At 36.6% G+C, this 20,071-nt stretch overlaps 2 protein-coding genes across 6 annotated transcripts in view; one reads left to right on the top strand and one right to left on the bottom strand.

The window, feature by feature from the left end:
• Positions 1 to 20,071, bottom strand: part of THADA (THADA armadillo repeat containing) — a 218,249-nt gene that overhangs the window by 179,496 nt on the left and 18,682 nt on the right. The window lies entirely within an intron of this gene.
• Positions 1 to 20,071, top strand: part of PLEKHH2 (pleckstrin homology, MyTH4 and FERM domain containing H2) — a 51,456-nt gene that overhangs the window by 17,376 nt on the left and 14,009 nt on the right. For 3 of the 5 annotated variants that reach the window (XM_052698173.1, XM_052698163.1, XM_052698184.1), the window contains exons 3-18: positions 1,088 to 1,150; positions 1,999 to 2,148; positions 2,577 to 2,660; positions 4,055 to 4,136; positions 4,645 to 4,827; positions 6,329 to 7,317; positions 8,289 to 8,364; positions 8,939 to 9,033; positions 9,646 to 9,790; positions 11,939 to 12,075; positions 13,219 to 13,329; positions 13,600 to 13,686; positions 14,199 to 14,357; positions 15,018 to 15,098; positions 17,928 to 18,107; positions 18,913 to 19,021. In XM_052698173.1, coding sequence (XP_052554133.1) covers positions 1,088 to 1,150; positions 1,999 to 2,148; positions 2,577 to 2,660; positions 4,055 to 4,136; positions 4,645 to 4,827; positions 6,329 to 7,317; positions 8,289 to 8,364; positions 8,939 to 9,033; positions 9,646 to 9,790; positions 11,939 to 12,075; positions 13,219 to 13,329; positions 13,600 to 13,686; positions 14,199 to 14,357; positions 15,018 to 15,098; positions 17,928 to 18,107; positions 18,913 to 19,021 — 2,731 coding nt within the window. Of the gene's footprint in view, positions 1 to 1,087; positions 1,151 to 1,998; positions 2,149 to 2,576; positions 2,661 to 4,054; positions 4,137 to 4,644; positions 4,828 to 6,328; positions 7,318 to 8,288; positions 8,365 to 8,938; positions 9,034 to 9,645; positions 9,791 to 11,938; positions 12,076 to 13,218; positions 13,330 to 13,599; positions 13,687 to 14,198; positions 14,358 to 15,017; positions 15,099 to 17,927; positions 18,108 to 18,912; positions 19,022 to 20,071 lie in introns of those variants that run through there. The other 2 variants (XM_052698195.1, XM_052698204.1) reach the window with 2 other exon arrangements.

Raw genomic sequence — 20,071 nt, 5'->3', positions numbered from 1 at the left:
TCATTTGTACCATATGCTTTCCTAAGAACAATTTTGAAGCTGAATACTGAGCATCTCATTGTTAAATATTTGATTCATTCTTCTCAGATGAACTGATAGGTATTATAGATAGGTATTTCCTGAGAACCATTCTCCAGTCCTTAAATTTCAGAACAATACCTTCAATTCCATAGGTACTTCATATGATGATTTCAATACTAGGTTTACTTTTCTTTAAAAAAGAACTTTTCTTAAAAAATAAAAAAAATAAAATAAATAAAATAAAATAAAAAGCCATAATTCTATTTTCACCAAAATTAGACAAGAGTGCTCTCAACAAAATGCTAACAAGGAGTTTCTTACTTGCCTACTATGTTGCATATTGCTGGAAAACCCTTCAAAATAAATCACGTAAAATGCAGGGGGTTTCAGAGGCCAAGGGCAAAGGTTGAGACAATGATTTATTAGGCATCATTATAAAGTAACAGACCAGGATCTCCTGCCTCTCAGAAGCGACCTATGCTCCTTCATGCTGTGCTGGTCTCTGTCTTTGCCATTTCTACTCTGGCTTTTCACATCTTGTTCTGTGCAGCCCCCAAGTCCACAGTGTCTTTTCTGCTACGTACCTCTTTCTTGTCTGGGACAGTCCTTGTAGCACAAAAAACCTAAATTTGACAACTTCAGAAGAATTAACAGCCAAATTGTAAAATATGCTGAGTATTCTTTCCTCTTGCTAGTTTGGGAAGGACTGAAAGAGCTTAGTGCTTTATAAAACTGTATGGGAAGAGCTGCAGGATTATTGTCAAAGGGATTTTCACCCTCGGTAACAAGGAAAAAAAGCAGGGTGTCATACAGCAGCTGCAAAATTGTTCCATGAAGAAAAGTTTCGTTAATTATTTCTCTTTAGAATAATTGTAGCAATATTTTAAAATGGTCGTAACCATAAACCACCTCCTCAGTCAGTTTATCTTTTTATTTGTTTTTATGCTCCTGTTAACAGCGCATCTTCTCGTTTTTCAGAGCCAGCCATAAAAACATAATGCTGTGGTATTTCTGGCAGTGGGCAGAACGCACAGTCATTTTACTGTATGCTCTTATGTATCTACAGATGCAGCAGCTTGAGAGACAAGTTATAGATGCTGACCGCCAAGCAGAGAGGGCTTTTCAGCAGGTACATCTAAATAGAAAAATACCTTCACTCTCTCCGTGCATGCAAAAGTTACCAGGGGAAATTCAAGAAACTGTTACTCGTCTTGAGTAGTGCTTGAAAGGGAGAACACAGCTTCCTTTTACATCTATTGGTTCATCTTCCTAGAGATGTCCTCACACTTTCCTTTGGTTGCTGTACAGTTCATTTCAGTAAAGTCAAAGAACAGAGCAAATTCAGAACAGATGCATGTAATGAACTTCTTCACTGATGCATGTTGAGTCATTGATATGTGAGTGGAAATAAAAGGAAGAGTGACCTATTTTAGAAAAGCTTTAAAAAATAAAATGAGGCTACCTAATACAGTCCCTAGGATTTTTCTGTGCTGTTTGTGATTCTTGTGAAAGTTCTGCCAAGAAAAGGATGAGACTGTGACTAAATATTTAACAGAAGTTGACTTTTGATTCCAAATGGCAGGTATATCTACTGCTGACACTTTATGAACGTCTGTGTGTTCCCTAAAAAATCATTCTTACTGTGGGACAGACAGAAACTAAAAATTGTAAGAATAAAATTGTTCACGTACTGATTTGGAGTCAGAAAGTACTCCTGACTACAAGCCAAGTGTCTTATAGATGCTGTTTAATAAGCCTAAGAATGGCTTCCTATACCTAAATTGCACCCTCACATTGGCATTTCTAACAGGGTAGCATGACAAACTGTCACATTTCTTCTCACATAAAGTTCAGAACCTTGCAGGATTACCTTGAATCTAAGGGTAGGGGCAACTTTAACCACCCACTTTGTGATTGAATTATTACCTTTAATGTGGAATATTGTTTCTTAAGTTTTACATTTGACTTTCCAAATAGGTGCAAGTTATGGAAGAAAAACTAAAAGCAGCTAATGTTCAAACGAGCGAATCAGAAAACAGGTTGTATAAGAGATGTCAAGATCTAGAGACCTTGGTTCAAGATAAAAACGATGTAATACAGAAATTGGAGCAACAACTTGAAGAACAGGTTAGAAATAACTGTTACAAAATAAAAGTATCAATTCCACTCTTAACTATGCAAAAGGAAAATAGAAAAGAATTAAGATCAGTAAAGGACAGGAAAGCTCAGAATTATATCTGTTGTTTGATTACAGAGTTTTCCATTAAGAGTGTACGATTTGAATATGACCGGTTCACTTGCAAATTATGCTCTGGCTTCACTTGAGAGAACAGGTCATTTTTAAAAGAGCCAAGATGTCATTCCTCTTCTCCTCCTTCGAAAAGTTTTCTATTTTCCAGAGAAATAGCAGCATCCCTGGTGGGCCTACTCTTTGTTTTAAAAACTAACCATGTATCTTCCGGGTAATCAGATTTCTTGAAGGAAACTTGACGATTTGTTTCTGAAGGTACTACTGAAGTAGACAAGAAAAACATGCTTGTGTCATTTTTTTCCAGAAGCAAATAAGACTGCAAGAAGCAAAAATCATAGAAGAAAAAGCAGCTAAAATAAAAGAATGGGTGACAGTCAAGCTCCAGGAGGTATAACTCTTGCTACAATATTTATCATGCAGAAAACTGACCATAGTCAAAAACGCATTTCCCAGTTCCATTGGTTGGTACTTCCATGAAAGTTGGAAAATGAATTTAACAGCACAAAGAATGAAAGCATCCATGTCACTGAACTTCTGACGTTTAATAGGGACAGCCAGGATCTCTGGCTCCTCATTCATAAGGGTTGAGGACAGAACCCTTAGAACTGCTTTCTGGCAGTGTCAAATTTAGCTTGCTTCAACAAATGCCTAAAGAGCGAATCATAAAAGCTGAACAAATCTGCTAAGGCAGGAAAAGGACTCATTTTTCTATTTTCCAGTGCCCACTGGACTCTTAGTCATAGTTTCAGGGGTGCTGGCTCTATTCCCAAAAGAGACCAGCTGTCTCCATTGGTTCTCTTGTGGTGAGATAACCATCTCTACCCTGCCTAAGGCTGCCGGTTTTGGTATGTAGCTGTGCTTTCTTCATTTACATTTTTAGAATTTTAAACTGCCTATAATCATTAAAGCCTTACTCTATTGTAGTTAACTGGAAATTGTGTTCACTCTAGTTAAAAAGCAATTAAATTATTTCTTAAGTTGGCAACAAGAAATAACATTTATAATTAGTCTGCAAGGGGAGTTTTTAAAATCATCTAATATAAATACAATTAAGTTCAGTTAAAATTATCTCAAAATATTTTGGACAGATGACTGTAACTCTTTACTTTAGAATCTCAAGGTAATTTCACAGCAGTGGCAAGGTGTTGGAAGGTGGAATTGATGGCTCCTTATCTGTGGCATTGGACGCCCAGATTCAAATCTCCTCTTTTCGTAATTCAGAACAGAGGCTTGAACCAATGTCTCTTCCTTCCTAGTAGTGGCTATGGCAGTGGCTTGGTGGGGTCTTCTTCTTCCTGTAGATATTCTGCTCTATGTAAACGTTTTGGTATCTGTTTTTTTCTAATCCTTGATTCAGGATGGCAGGAGATTTCAGCACCATAATTGCCTTTAACTCTTCTGCTTTCTCTTTGGGTTTGCCAAATGGCATCAGATGTAATTCTAGCCCTTTGCTTTAATGAAACATGATAATGCAGATTTTTATCACTTAACTGATTGGGCTTTTTAAATCAGTCTAGGTTTTTCTTGGTTTTGGCAATGCTTTTAACAGAGTAAACACAGTTATTCAAATCATCATTGCAGGGAATTTCATTGTCCAGAAAAAAAAAAAAAAAAAAAAAAAACAAAGAGATGCAGAGACTGGCATTAAGGGAAGCAGCAGATTGGAGATCAGTATTTGAAATAGCTTCCCCTTAAGAAAGCAGAAATGCAGTGCAAATCATAAGTGTGTAATGACTAAAAAAAGTTTCACCAATGGATGAGATTAAATTTGTGTGCTTTTAGTTAGAGGTGGAAAATCAGAACCTTCGCTTGATCAACCAAAAGCAAATCAAAGAGATGAAAACAGTACAATCTAAACTGCAAGGTAAATGTACAAGTTTATTCTTAATTTCTCTATATACAGCATATGTCTTATTATACTTCATTAATTTGTGTCTCCACATAATTACAATCTTCCATAAAATCACAAAGATTTTATTATTAATTATCTGACTTCATAGTGACTGAATATACAAATGTTAGGCAAGAAATAATTTATTTTTTCCTGAAAAGACATGCAAGCAAAGCACAACTGTTATTTGCTGAGTGAATGGATACTTTTGTGTTATTTAAGAGGCCTTGCAAACAGTAAGATTTGATAGGACTTTTGTCAGATCTTTGCTTTTCTTTCTTCATAGGATAGGCGACCTTAGCACTGTTAAGAGATTGCTGAACGTCAATCTGTAATTGCTTTTCCACTAAACGCTAAGCTGGGAATCAGAATTCTGATTTTTGTAATTATTTTTGGTAATTTCTGGTTTTTGTAATTATTACATTTGACTGCAGTGATCCCAAACCTATTAACAAGGAATTTCTGAATTACTGTTGTTCAGAAGCTACAGGCAAGAAATCTGTTACTTCAGCACAAAAACCTGGAGAATGTCAGCGACTAAGCGGTTTGACTTTTGGATGCTTTTCAAACAGAGCAAGAAGTCCTCATCCATCTCCTAAATGTGAAGAAATAAGCATGTCTTCATCAAAAGAACTGGACTACACTGAAAGCAAAAACACGCTAGGTATTTAGTCACCCATATTCTGTCATTTTATTCTGACACACCTGGAAAAGTAAAATCAAGAAGTGTGTACAGCCATTTACCAAGTATGTAGCAGTACTCTCTCCCTCTTCAGTGCCACTCTCTCCTATTAGGAAGAAATCTTTGTGAGTGTTAGAGTCTCAGAAATGCTAACGCTTTGCTTAGCAGCACTCAGTGGCCAATACTGTACTCCAGGTTTGCTGCACAGCATGTGGAGTTCTTTCTATTCAAAGAAGGAAAAAGTTTCCTCATCAGTTTGTATAATATCCCCAGCAGCCCCTGAAGTCTTACAGTGCCAGCAAAATGATGTGCTGCTAAGTTATCACAAACATGAGCAATTCCATTGCAGCTTACTGCTTTTCCTAATCAATGAGAAGTCCTGTAAGGAGGCTATCACTCCTAATCTGGTCTGTCATTTAGGTCCCACTGCACTGTTTCTGATCTCACAATCTTCTTCACAGTTAGTCATGAGATCCAAAATTACAAGTTGATTTTGACGGAAAATCAGGAACTGAAATAGATCCTGTTAGTATTTTGTCCACTTATATGATACCAAGCTCATTGTAAACATGCATATGTATGTATTCCTTTTGACAGATGATGAAATTGAAGAAAGATTTTTTCAAAGGAAGGAATAAGGAATAAAATCTTAGGCTTGATGAGAGGAAAATATATTAATTTTAGTGACTTCATTAATTTCATCTGGACCTATTATAAAATTCATATTCGATCCACTTTAACTTCATACAGCTATTTAACTTTACTAACTTTTCTAATTATCTTTATAGAAAAGTCCTAGCTTTAGCATCTGTTTTAACTCAGGGAGGGCACACAGGCCTCATTGACATGCTTTGAGCTATAGCTGTCTCGTGCAAAATCAGGTAAAAATGAACAGCACAAGCAAAGCTATCTTTAACATGGTGTCTTTCTCTGAACATTTTTTTATATGCAACTCTTGTGCATCTTAAGCATTCTTTACTGAGAATACAATAATTGCTAGCAGGAGAAAATTCTATATATAAAGACTGCAGGTATGCTCAGAATATTTAATTTATTAGTAAAAGTCTTCTATCAGTCTTGTACTCCAATTCTCTTTAGATTTTAAAAAACAGTAAATGTTTATGCCCTCTTAAACCTTTGTTTTGCCTTTTTTTTTTTTTAATTATTATTATTTTCATACATATCTAGTCTACTTTAACGTTTGGCTCCACTCTGCTCATCTGTACATGTATTGCCACTTTTAGCTTGACTAGAACTCTGAGTAATGTCTGTTCCAGTTTCTTGGTAAACATTATTCAGTTGCGTTCAAAGTTCATTATAATACTTTTCCTAAGATCTATTATTTACAATATTGAAAAAAATAAAATGTGCTTAGTTATTTAAAAGTATTACCTATTTACTATTTGCAGACACAACGACAAAGCCCTTTAGCAGTCAAGTTTACTAAAGTAATTTTCTTCTGCTCTTTGTATTTGCCTTCTAGACAAGGATATCCTGGAAACTACCTCTGCTGGTTCTGCACATGAGAGCAATAAAGGTCAGAAGTCATCACAACAAAGTTCCTCAGGATCAGAGCAGAACAAGAATGTGCGAAGGAGCCGTTCATCCAAAGATGTAGACAGTGACATGTCAAAAAACTCCTGCACCACTGGGAGTGACTGGAGCTCAGATGAGGATGGAGGAGACAACAAAGGACTGAAATCCAGGTGTGCATCCACCCTCTCAAGCCACACATCTGAAGAGAATGCAAGGTACAGTAGAGTGGGGAGTGAAATGTATTTGACAGCCTCAGATGACAGTAGTTCTCTATTTGAAGAAGAGAGTTTGGGTGTTCAGAGGACTCAGCACAAAAAGCTGTACTCCTGGCAGCAAGGGTCCCAAAGAAAAGGTCAGAACGACCCAGGTGGAAGGTGCAACTCTGACTTCACAAGTAAGAAGAAAGACCTAGACAGTTCTTCAGATGAGCTGAACAAGAAATTTCAGTCCCAGAGACTAGATTATTCGTCCTCGTCCAGTGAGGCAAACACCCCAAGTCCAATTTTAACTCCTTCTCTTGCACACAAACACCCAATCCGAGCAACTTCTGCAGGCTCCCAATGCACAACACCATCAGATTCTCCCTCAAATTTGCCACCGCCGAAGTTACGAACTCCTAACGTGTTCAGTATAAATTCATCATTGGCAAAAAAATATTTAAGCCAGCCTCAGCTGAGTTCTGACAGAATGTTTGGTAGAAATAGAAATGCTATAAGCATGATACGGCCATGGAGACCTCAGGAAACAGACATTGATCAGGTGGATGGAGAAGACACAGTTATTTCAGAGAAAATGGAGGTTGGCTGTGATGAAGGAGTGTTTACCTATGACTGTACTGAAGCACAAGATGCCAAAGCCCAGGAACCCTGCGATATGACAAAAAAGGTTGCTAGCAACAAACCTCCAACTCCACCATTACATCGATTTCCTTCCTGGGTAAGTGTAATGCTTGACATTTTTCCTACCACTGAAGCTAATTCATTTCATGCTTCTCTTCTATGATTTTTGTTGACTGTAATTTTCCTGCTCGCTGTTGGATGACAAGACAGAGCCTTACCATAACCAGAGTTAAGACAACAAACCCAGAAGCAAGTTTGGTTTGAACCACAGCCTTTGAAAAACACAGTCAGTGTTTTTACAGATAAGACTTTTCCTGTCACAGCTCAGTTACAGATGTATTTTAGTGTACATTGAACAAGATAATGCTTTTGAATGTGTTTGTTTATTTGAATACCAACAGAGTCTGTAAGTGCTGTTGTCAATGCTGTTATTATAACCATTTTACCCCTAACAATCTAGACAGCATTGTTGGCAATGACTATAGATTATGGAAGCCACTGATCACTTTTCCAAGAAAAACTTCAAAATCATCAATCAGAAAATTAAATGGATATTAATATTTCTGACTCAAAATTCCAAATAAGCTCCATCTAGACTCACTTATTCCATAGTTCATTCTAATGATTTAGAGGTGAATAATGTGTTGAAGAAACAGCTTTTCTATAGAAATATTTTAGTGCATATGTTTTCATTTTTTAACACAAAATTGTTGAAATGTTCCCTCTATGATGGCATTTCTCTGTTCTTAACATGCAACTTTCCATTAAAAAGTGCTTTTGCTATTGGCACTTTGGCCCCCAGTATATATATTTTTTAAACAAGTTACTTGTATGCGGTAACCATTGTGTAAAAAAGAACAAATCAAACTATGGGTACAGTGACTACGGTACACAAAACAAAGATGCATTTCTCAGCTGCTACTGATGACACCACTTCATCAATGACCTCATATACAATATTATCACGTTTCTACTAACACAAAGACTAAGAGTCTATGGGGAGGCTAAGCAAAAGAAAAGCAATTGTTATAATTGTCTACCATCAAATTCATTCTGCTTTTATGTTAGGAAAGCAGAATTTATGCTGTAGCCAAATCTGGGTTAAGGATGTCTGAAGCTTTCACCACAGAATCCCTTAACAAAAGTAAGTGTTTTTATTGCTCATTGCCTCATGAACAAAAACTTCCTTCTTATGATTGTTGATAAGAAAGGACCAAATGTTCCATGTTTATTCGATATATTTTTATTAGGATTATCTCTTGTATAAAACCTAGAAAATCATTGATTATCTTTACACTGTCTTCCACTCATATTAGCTTGCCTCTTGACTTTGTGCTGAATCATAGAAACATTAAGGTTGGAAATGACCTCTAAGATCATCTAGGCAAACCACCCACCTATCACCAATACTGCCCACAATTTGTACTTACTTAATGCCAGTTTTCTTTGCCTTCTCATTTTGAAGGTTCTATACCAGGTACCACGATTAAAGGATTATACTTTTAATTTAAATAATGTTAAATAGCGATGATTATGATTTATTGATACTCCTTAAGACCATGATAAATTTTAAATAACTGTACATTTTACATCCATAACAAATGAAGAATAAGATCACTTTTTATAGCAGAGCTGTACAGTGCAAAAGATAACATGAGAATTTGGTAAATTGAGGGGTAACTTAGAAAGCGCATTTATTTAATATGTTTTTTGTTTAGGTGCTGCTTTACTAACTTCATACTCCATATCTGGATTATATACATCTCTAATATATAAGAACATGACAACTCCTGTCTACACCACTTTGAAAGGGGTAACTGTAATCTTTAAAAATGTAATGTTTAAAAAATGTTTAAAGAACATCTTAAAATACCATTAGGCATTAAAACACTATCAGGAACTTTTCACATTTGATGCTACCATGCCAAATGTTTCTTCAGATCATGGTTATTGACTGTAGAACTCCATAAATAATGAAATTGTCAAATGGCTGGAAAAAAAAAATTGCTGCTTATAAAATTCTACCAATCCAGGTCAGTTTTTCTAAAGTTCCTTGCTGATTTTTCTTTTCCCAAAGGCTTGTTTATTAAACAGAGCCACATGGTGTGCATGTGTGTGTGTAGAAATGTCTTTGTATCAGTGCCAAAGCTGTTTATATGCAGATAGCCAGCAGTAACTAATTATAGCGTTGTTTATTTTTTGGCAGCTTTTTGTGATTTGGAAAGACCCATGCTTTGAGCCTACATGAGTTTTAAAGTGTGGGAGTGGTTGAGGGCAGAAGGAATTCAGTTCTGTGTTTATACTTGTGTGCCAAAACTCACAGCCTAAGCAAGAGCAGTATTGAATGCCGTAAAGCCAGCAGTACGAAGAATTTACTGATAGCTTTTACACAAGATATCAAAAAACACTGTGTTAATTTCTGCAGAAAGCAACTCAAATAAGCAACAGCCCGTTTATAGATGAGTCATCAGGATCAGAGGAAGAAGAAAGTTCTCGGTCCAGCTCAAGGACATCTGAGTCTGATTCTCGATGCAGAAGTGGACCAGGTAGCCCTCGAGCTATGAAACGAGGTAGGCAAAAAAAAATAAGAAAATGAAACTCCTTGAAAGCTCGGAAAGTTGGGCAGTTTGCATTATGCTTTTAGAAACTGATTTCTTCATTCAACAGCATGGACATCTTAAATCAAGTCTTTCATCTTAACTATCAAAGCTCAGATCTATTCAAGCAGGAGAAAGGACAGCTCAGGGTAGCTCCTGTTTATTGCTGTTATCATAGATGGCTGCTTAAGGCAGTAACCTATTAGCTAGCTTTGTCATGAGGGAAAGGTGATTTTAACATTTAAAACATCTGCCCCATTCAATCTATATTTTGTCAAGTCAGCAACTTCCTATGACCTTTAATGCTGTGTAGATCAAAAGACATAGAAAATAGTAACTGCTAGCAACAAAAAATACGTACTCATTTTTGTAAAATAAACTAACAGTATAAGGTAATCAGAAAGCAGGTGTAGAAATTCCCCCAGCAGAGTATTTGCTTCTGTCATCTCACGCAGTGAAGGGCTTCTTTCCTTTTCTTTAGTGATTGTTTTAAGGTCCTGCTTCAGGGATTTGAAATCTGAATCCAACAGTGTCCTTGTGTGCAAAGCAAATTTCATAGGGGTAGGTAGATGTGCGTTTTTCATCTCTGTAATGAAAACAACATGCTTTGCTACATGGGAAGATACAGTGCTTCCTCACTGGGTAACTGTATCAGTATTATCTCTCTGCGGATTTCTTCACTGGGTGAAGCAAGGGAGGTAACACTCTAAGATCCTAGTGAGACCCTGTATTAAGATCCTCTATTACATACTCCTTAGAGAAATGGAAAGCAGCATTATTCAGTTGTGCCTGTTATACATGTTAAAAGCCCAGGAATTAAGAGTTCTGCTTACATCACACTTGAGCAGGCAAATACATATGGTGGCTCTCTAGAAATGTTTCGGTGCCAGCCATGTGTGGCCTTGAGGCCGATTCATTTCCAGCTCTGCTTGCTGCTCTGTGCATACAACCTTCTTCATCCTTCAGAGCTCTCCTGTCCAGCTTTCTCAGGGCAAGGTTATGCAGCCTTCCCAGCCTGACTCTTCTCCTTCAACAGATTTCTCCTGCAAGTCTCGTTTTTTATGTAAGGTCAACTGAAAAGAAGGGCCTATCTGTGTTAGTCCTGCTTCCAGTTTTGTAGTTACAGTTCTGCTACACTACTATGAAAAGAACCCATAATTCCTGCATCCTTGCAGTTCCATTTTGGTGAGCAAAAACCAATACAGTAGCAAATGAATCTCATCTCACATGTTTGCACAATAGGAGGGATATATCAGCTAAGTTCATAGCTGACTTCATCCATAGTTTACATCTGTGTCTGTAAAATGAAACTTTTCCCTCTGCTCATGCTTTCTTCTCCAGAACCAGCCCTTGCACTTCTTCAAGCATGGAACGGTTTCTGAATCACAAAACATGCGTGTATCTCTACTGAGTTCACAAAAAAAATAAAATAAAATCTGTGCAGTCACAAATTTGTCTAGGAGCATAATCATCTTGCTACATATTTGTTATTAGAGATCTTACATGAGAACAACAAACCTGACAGCCAAGGTGGCATGCCAAAACAATAATTGAGAAAGGCACTTCTTAAATAAAATCAGCAAATAAGTTTGGAAACAAAGCATCTACATTTCAATCTTGCAGACTAACCTTTCAGAGTAGCACACTGGTTGGAAGATAAAGCTTCACAAAAGAACATGTTCTGGAGTAATCTCAGTTCTTATTGCTGAATCATTAGAATTGATAACAGGATGCTTTTTTTTTTTTTTTTTTTTCTGGGATGAAAGCTAATAAACTTAAAAAGAAAAAAAATCCTGAAATGCGAAATTCAGATTCTCAGAAAGTTTCCATGTGAAACACAAACTAATTACAAAACAAAGACAGCCACGTACAGCTTCAACACAGAGCAGATCTTGAACTCAGCTCCTTAGTGCGCATGCACTTATGTGGCAAAACTAGATACTAGGAAAAATTAGGGAAAGTCAGTCTATTTAACTAAAGATCTTGCATTTGTTTGGATTTATGCTGATAATTTTGTTTGCCCGCAGATCCTATTCAGATATTCTTTCTGCAGGGTTATTATGTTCCCATTTATTTGTTGCATAATAAATAATACAGAGAAACATCTCTCTTTTATCTCAGGTGTGTCTCTGTCTTCTGTGACCTCAGACAGTGACTACGCTATTCCTCCTGATGCATATTCAGTAGACACAGACTATTCGGAGCCAGAGCAGAAACTTCCTAAAACTTCTTCCTCATCTAGTGATAATGGAAAAAATGTAAGTATTGAAGATCTGTAAAGAAATTTACCTGTGTACATTTGCATTTAAAGAAAGCTACGAAATCCCTGTATTCGGTCTTGCCGATTCACAGACTGCCTTATGAGTACAAATAGTAAAATTTATCAGAGATGCTAAAAATGTAAAACCATTATAACTGAAACAACACGGACAGTTATTCTGAGCTCTCTATGTCACGAATGGAAGTAGGTAAACAACTCCAGAAGACAATTCAAAGCACTTCAGATGTTTATTATAATCTGACCTAAAGGGTGGTTCCTGCCCATGGCAGAGCAGTTGGAACTTTAAGGTCCCTCCCAGTGCAAGCAATTGTTTCTTGGAACCAGGTCTGGCATCAGATTGCATTCAAGATGGTAAAATCTGCTTAAAATTATTCTTTGAAGTAGCTGGAGGCATTAGTCAAAATCCTTGTGCAGTAATCTGTTTCTATAGCTTCCTCATACTGGGAAAATGACTTTAGGCAAACTAGAGAAATTCTAAGTAAAGCAGCATGAAAGGATAAATCAAAGAAACCAAGCAATTACAGGATATTGTTCTTCCCTACAAGTTTTTTAATGACCTGTGTTAGTAGTTGGTGTCTTGGCATACAAGTGGATTGACTGACTGGTGATGAAAATAATTCATTTTAAACTTTTGTCACTGAGCTAAACTCTTCTTCTACTGGTGTACACAGAGAATTATACTCTGAATTATGCTCTGAATTATACTGCATTGTATCTGCTCTGTAGATCAATCCCAAAATTTAGGGGGAAAAATGATAGATAATACTAATTTGTTCATTGTTTAATATAAATAATGAGAGTTAAATCAGGAATCATGTTCTTCATTCCCTTGTATAGCTCTGAGCAAATCACTTACTCTCCTTCATGTACTATAACTGTAAGTAGGGATATTAATTAGTTATCCCATATGCATGGCATTGTTCTTAATTGAAGCTCATAAAAATATTGTCCTTGGAACAAAAATCTCATAAAATACTTTTTTTATTATTATTATTTATTTTTTTTTTAGCATGCTTTTAAGTTATTAAAATGTCTGTGTGTGTATTTATACCATTCCTCTGGAGGATATAGAAATACTAGTGTACCTAACTACTTTTTAATCCAACTTCTAAATAATCAGGAACCTTTGGAAAAATCTGGCTATCTGTTAAAAATGAGTGGTAAAGTGAAGACTTGGAAACGACGGTGGTTTGTCCTTAAAGGAGGCGAATTACTATACTACAAATCTCCAGTAAGTACACAAATAAGTGTCACTGATTTGCTGTTTCATATTAGATGGCTTTTACTGAGAGTCTAGGACTGCTAGAAGGAAAAGAAATGCACTCCTAGTGTGTCAGTTGTAAGGGAGCAATTCAGGACCCAGTTCCTTAAGAGGCATACAAGGTCCTCAATGTTTACATAGGAAGTATTTATAAAGATTACTGCTTAAGCGAGTTCCATAATTAATTATTGCTATTTATTGATAGATTTTAAATATATTTTTTCCATTCCTTTCATACAGAGTGATGTAATTCGAAAGCCTCAAGGTCAAATTGAGCTAAATGCATCTAGCCACATTGAAAGGGGTGATGGGAAACAAACAATCCAGGTGCCTGCTTTTCTCTTTTTTGTTTCTTTTTTTGGGGCCTTATTTCCCGCACTGCCAAAGCATCCCGATCTCTGTTGCACTGGAAGTCCACATGTGGACTCGGAATTAATTAGTGTTCTTCACTTGAAACCTAAAGAATATTTCAGTTATAGAAAGGAAGGGTAGAGATGCCTGGGTGTAGTGTTGTCTGTACTGCTAAAAAGGTCAGATTCTTAGCTATGAGACGCGTTAAAAAAGAGCGGTCTCGGGACCAGACATCGGGATTGACTTGTTTGTCTGAAATTAGAGAATCAAGCTTTCTCAATTCTGCTGTCCTACAATCTTTCAGAAGTCTCAGAAATCACAGCTCTGCCTTGTCTGCCTGGCCATTGAACCTTTTTTTAAAGAAAAATACTTTGGAGAAATAACGCCCCAAAGTTGTGAGGCTACATTGGTAGGATTTGTTAAAACCCCCAGACCGTGGGGTGAAACACAACGTTCTTAAAGCTCGAGTTTCTTCTGCTACTTCATAGCTTACCACAGAAAAACGAACATACTACCTGACTGCAGATTCTCCAAACATCTTAGAAGAATGGATCAAAGTACTACAGAATGTTCTTAAAATACAGGCTGCTAGTCCACTTTTTATACAGCCTGAAATCAAACCAACCATGAAAGGATTACTTACAAAGGTAACAACACTTTTCTCCTCCAAATGTGCTTGATTTTATTAATAATATCTAGATAAAAATGGAAGTACAATAAAATAAATGCAAGCAAAAATGACATGTTTTGCTTTTCTAGTACTTTCAGAGTGAGCAACCCAGGACTACCAACCCACCTACTTCTGGTTGTTTGAGATTTAGTTTGGTTTTTTTCCATCTTTTTAATTCACTAAAAGTTGTTGAGTATTCCATTTGTAATTGAGAGGTATCCTAGTTTAACAGTTAACTTTGACAAATGCCTAAGTTGCAGTAGTTAATTGACCTAACTTATTTCAGTAGAGTGCTCATTATTCAGTATTATTCATTGAGAAACGTTATTTCAAGATAATAAGAACACTACATAAAAGGAATATTTCTCTTTCGGTTCTTTCAATTCCTCAGCTTCCATTCCCATTGGTCTGATGAAAGGAAAAACTCACTCTTGCTTTACCTGGCCTTGGACCAAGCATCTAGTGCTTTAAATCTTATACCTTTAACAGAGCTATGCATTTTTAATTATTTGTCTAGTAAGGTAGAAAGCAATTTGAACTAAGTCATTCATTCCCAATATCAGCAAAGTCCAGAGACTGTGAAATGCAGACTATATTTTTTCTGACTGTGCTTGTACTTAAGGGTCTTTAATTTCAGGTGAAACATGGATACTCCAAAAGAGTTTGGTGCACCCTAGTTGGAAAAACTTTATATTACTTCCGTAATCAAGAAGATAAGGTAGGTCCATTACTTGTTTCCTCAGCTAAGATCTCCTCAGCTAAAATGGTAAACTAAAGTTTTATTAATATAATATTTGCCTATGTAGCATATTACCACTTTATCTTAATTACCAGACATTCAGACTTTACAGATTCTCAACTGGGAAGGTTTCCATCTAACAGACTGTATTACAGGCACATCCATTGGTCCGCTTCTGCTATGGGACCTGATATACATCCTGTATTTTCTTATCCTTAGCCAAAGTGGGACACTGACTGGCTGACATTTCTGGTCTCCCTGTTTGCTAGCCTTGAGGCTGTCCTTTACTTCTAGAAGCTGAATTCTTAAATATGTTTGCAATCATTCCTTTTATCTTTCCGTTGACTTCTAAATGTTGTTCTTTGCAATATCATTGTGCTTCGCTGCAAGAAAGGCAGAAAAGCCTAGCAGAATGCAGAGTTTGCAGCTGTGCTGACACACGTCTGAGGTGAGGGGGATTCTTTCCAAATTGCCATCAGGAAAGGAAAAGGAGCTCATGGTCAATAACTGACAGGATGGACAGAAACAGAGGAGGTAGAGAAAAGGAAGATTAACTTCTGAAGCCAATTAAAAGTACTGTTTACAGAAGAAAGAAATGGGTTCCAATCAGCTTTAGATTAACCTCACAACCATAATCTGACTTTTTGACATTGAGTTCTCTACTCATACTTCTCAATGTTGTCAATCCCTAAGATTTGCTGTCATAATTACCTGCTGAGTCAGGACAAAAGAGACTTCCCAGTCATAGTGGCATAGCCATAATCTCCCTGAGGTTATGAATATTTTATTTGTACCCTTACTACCTAGATCTATCAGAAAGACTGCTGGCACTTGACAAAAGGTCAATGCTCCACTGGGCTGACAAAATTCCTAACAGAATTCAAAAAATACAGAAAATTGAATTTGTTATTTCTGATCTATCCAAATATTCATGCTGTACCCAGTAATTAGTAGTCTCGTAGAACTAGCTATCCCTTTTTGTCCTTTTCTTTTTCACTCATTTTTAAATATTCTACTAAAGCTTACTCTGTATAAATAAGATAGCAATAAACATCCATCAGAAAATGTTTTTTAATTACCATGTAAAAGTGGTAATACAAGGTTAGGGAATCAAATGACTGGAGTATTGATCTGTAGCTCATCTTACACAGATTTTTTTTTTAAATATATTTTTCTTTTATGAAGAAATCTCTGCTGATTTTGCTCATTGGTACTTTTGAGTATTTTGATTCTTTAGCAAACTCTTGGCTAAAAAGTTTGCTGGCTTCATGTTAGTATGTGCCTCACTTTGGTTTTGCTGCCTCTTTGAAAGCAAAATTGAAACTAATTCACTAGCTTGTAATAGAACAAGAATTTAGCCTTCGTAAGCAGAATGTTTTTTAAAATATTATGTATGAAAAGTTTCCCAGACCTGCTTCATTTCTAATGTTGAGCAATTCGCTAATTAGAAACATATTTATTGTAGCTGAATGTGAGTGTGCAGAAAAAAAATTACACAATCTGCAGTATTTAATATGGTAATGGTGCCCTTTTAAATGGCCTCCTTTCCAAATGAAATTCAAATATAAAAATCAGCCAACTGCATTTTAGTTAAAGCTAGTGAATAAACCATTCTTGACCACTTGTATGTGAAACGGCATCTCACGATTCTACCTCATTCATAAAGTTGCATGCACACAAAGCACCAAAGAAAACAAAGATCACACCATGCATCTTCAGTCACTGCTAATGAGAGCAGTTTAATGATCCACAACTAGGTGATGTTCTCTTCAAAGTAACTAGATTAACTGCTTACTCTATCAAATCACTATTCATGAAACCCACTTCAGATTGAATCAAGCTCACCAGCCACTCTCCAAGAGTACATGTGCATTTTCTAAGCATATTGTTAACAACATGAGTCAACCTCATCTGCTTTGCATTTTAGTTCACAACCACTCCAGGCTTACATGGAACGTGCCACAGATAAGATGCCCAGCCATTATTTTACCAAAGAGAAATGTCTCTTTCTTTGCAACAAATCACAAAACATTACTAAACAATACAGAAACAATAATCAAGGCTCCTTCTCTATAACATTAAATACCAGATTCTTCTGAACATCACGATGTCTGAACAGCTAGAGAAAGAGCAGTGGTGCAACAGAAAGGGAGGAAACTTTGTGTAAAATCATCAGTAAGGACTGTCAGCCTCTGCCAGTCCTGTCACCTGCTTGTGAAGATGCTTTTGTGTTTGTCATGGCTTCCTGCTGCTGCTGCTGAGTATGAAATAATTACTTGTAGGAAATTTTCCTTTTCAACAACTTTTTATATAACTATATATACAACTAACTTTGGTCTATCAGACTGAAGAGTGAAACAAACTAGGATAGTCTGTCACACAAAATATTTACCTTTTGATTTTATAGTATGAATAGAACAGGTACTTCAACACTATGCTGCTGTCCTTTGTAATGACAAAGCTATAATTAAGGTCCTAGGCTTTACCCATGGAATTTTTACTTGGAAGCAGTTCTGGAAACTCTGAAAACCTCCTTCTCTTGCCCTAACAGACATTTATTACTTTAACTAGATATAGAGGCAGACCTGGAAAGGAATTTAAAAACTTCTCAATTTCAGACTTTGGCACACATCATCCAGTTTCTGTTGTCTGCACCAGCTTATTTATCTGGCATTACTTGGCTGAAGTGAAAAAGAAATAAATGAACACTAATGGTAGTCATGTTTGGGTTGGTTTTTTTTTTCTGCTTGTGGAATATGTACTGAAGCAAACATTTGCTTTCTAACCACTTCTAATATTGACTTTTAGTTTCCTCTTGGTCAAATCAAGCTTTTTGAGGGTAAGGTTGAAGAAGTTGATAGATCCTGTGACTCCGATGAAGATTATGAAGCTAGCGGTCGTAGTTTGTTATCAACACATTACACTGTTGTTATCCACCCTAAAGATCAAGGACCCACTTACCTTCTTATAGGATCCAAACATGAGAAGGTAATGAAATGACTTTTCTATTACATTTCAGTAACTTGCCTATGACTGTGATGCTGTGATATGAACAATTCCTAAAGAGGAGGCGGAAAGGGATCCTCAGTACACAAGTTTGTCTTTAAAGTGCTGCCATAGGTAACCCCTTTTGAGACAACCAAAATACACAGGCTTGCCTTCATAAAGTGATGGGTGCAGAATACCAAATACACCATAAATGGAGAATTTTGCTCACATTGCACTAAACAATTAACAGACTTCAGTAAATCTTCCTGAGAAGTTCTGGGATACTGGGTTACCCATTTTCACTGTTTGGACTGCGGTAAGAGAAGTGAGAGATACAATTAAAAACACTGTTACTGCTGCATCGTTTTTAAGTAGCCCTATAGATCTCTGTTTTTTGACCTAACTCCCTGCACCAGAAGGATCTGGCAGTGATAAGAAGGCACTTCAAATTTTTATCTTTGATGAGGAAATCTTTATCTATGATGAGGAAAGAAAGAACAAGCATGATTTCTGAGGGTAAAAGGATTCAGAATGCAGCTCTGTCCAATTTTCTATACTTGCAACATAGAGTGGCCATGACTGCAACTGTTAAAGGAAGGCCAACTCCTTGGGACTTCAAAAGGAGAGTATGGCAACATTCAAAGCTGAGAGCAAAATCTTCATGAAAAAGCTCCTTCCAACAAAGCTTCAAAGTGGATTCAATTTCTGACTTAATTCCTGTGAAACTTCATGTGCATTTTCTTTTAATGCTCTTAAAAATCTGGTGGAACAAATGAGTGAGTTGCTGCATGTTTTTCTACCTTAGGACACATGGCTTTATCATCTGACAGTTGCAGCTGGAAGTACCAGTGTAAATGTCGGGTCTGAGTTTGAACAACTTATCTGCAAATTATTAAATGTGGAAGGTGATACGAGTAAGTTTTTGTTTCAACATACTCATCTTGTAATACTTGACAAGGAGAAAATACTAAAGCATTTAGAAATTATTATACTAAGAATGTTTTGTTGTTTTTGTTTGTTTGTTTGTTTTACCTTTTTAATGAAAACCATACAAATAATAGTTTTAGGCATACTTCTAGGAACTTTGAATGAACACTTATTTATAGTGCCCGATTTCTTTGGTCTACACAAAGCAGGTCAGTTAACTTTTTTCCTCGGCTTACTTTTGTGCTACCTTTCTTTCCTATGCCAGCAGAACCACCTGGTCTGTGAAACAGGACCACTGACACTGACCTGCCCTGTAGAACACTTTGAAGAGGAGCTGTGGGGCTTCTGTTATGGGAATCTGTTATCTAAAATGCCATTAATAAAATCAATAACAGAACTATGCCTATGCAAGAAAAAAAAATATAACTACCAAGGCCTTGTTTCTATAAATGACTGAAACTGTTGGGAATGGAATTTCTACTTCAGGTCAAAATTTAGTACAGAACATTTTTTGCAGAACAGATGATAATAATATAGAAAATTTAACAGGTGCTCAACTCCCACTTTGATACAGTTGGAGTTTTGAACACTACTAGGAATTTTGAAACTGCATTTCAAAATGCTGATCTCTTGTGCTACATGAAAATCATGTTTTCTAAAAGAAGAGCACAGACCTCATTACAGAGTTTTCTTTAAATATATGTAATATGCAGTCTTATTTATGGAAGTTTCAGAATTCACACTTTGGGCCTACTCCATCTAGCTAGGGCAACTGTTTCATTTCTGAACACAGAAGTCTGTTCTGTGGGGAATAGCCTTCAATATGCCTGTGCTAGGAGCAAGGTTCCAGCATCTTCTTAGAATCTCTGGGGGCAGTTCACACTGATGTTACGCTAATTCCTAAATGCGTGGCTATCTGCCACATCCTGAGCTGCTGTGGACAAAGTAGCAACTCCAAAGGGAAAACAGTGCTAACATTCATCGGCAGAAGCAGAACGTCGCCACTCTGCTTCAGATTTTAAAAGCAGTGCATAATA

The sequence above is a fragment of the Tympanuchus pallidicinctus genome, unplaced genomic scaffold, assembly GCF_026119805.1.
Source record: "Tympanuchus pallidicinctus isolate F22 unplaced genomic scaffold, pur_lepc_1.0 scaffold1, whole genome shotgun sequence".
NCBI classification, from domain to species: domain Eukaryota; kingdom Metazoa; phylum Chordata; class Aves; order Galliformes; family Phasianidae; genus Tympanuchus; species Tympanuchus pallidicinctus.
This window is presented reverse-complemented; position numbering and strand designations above follow the sequence as displayed.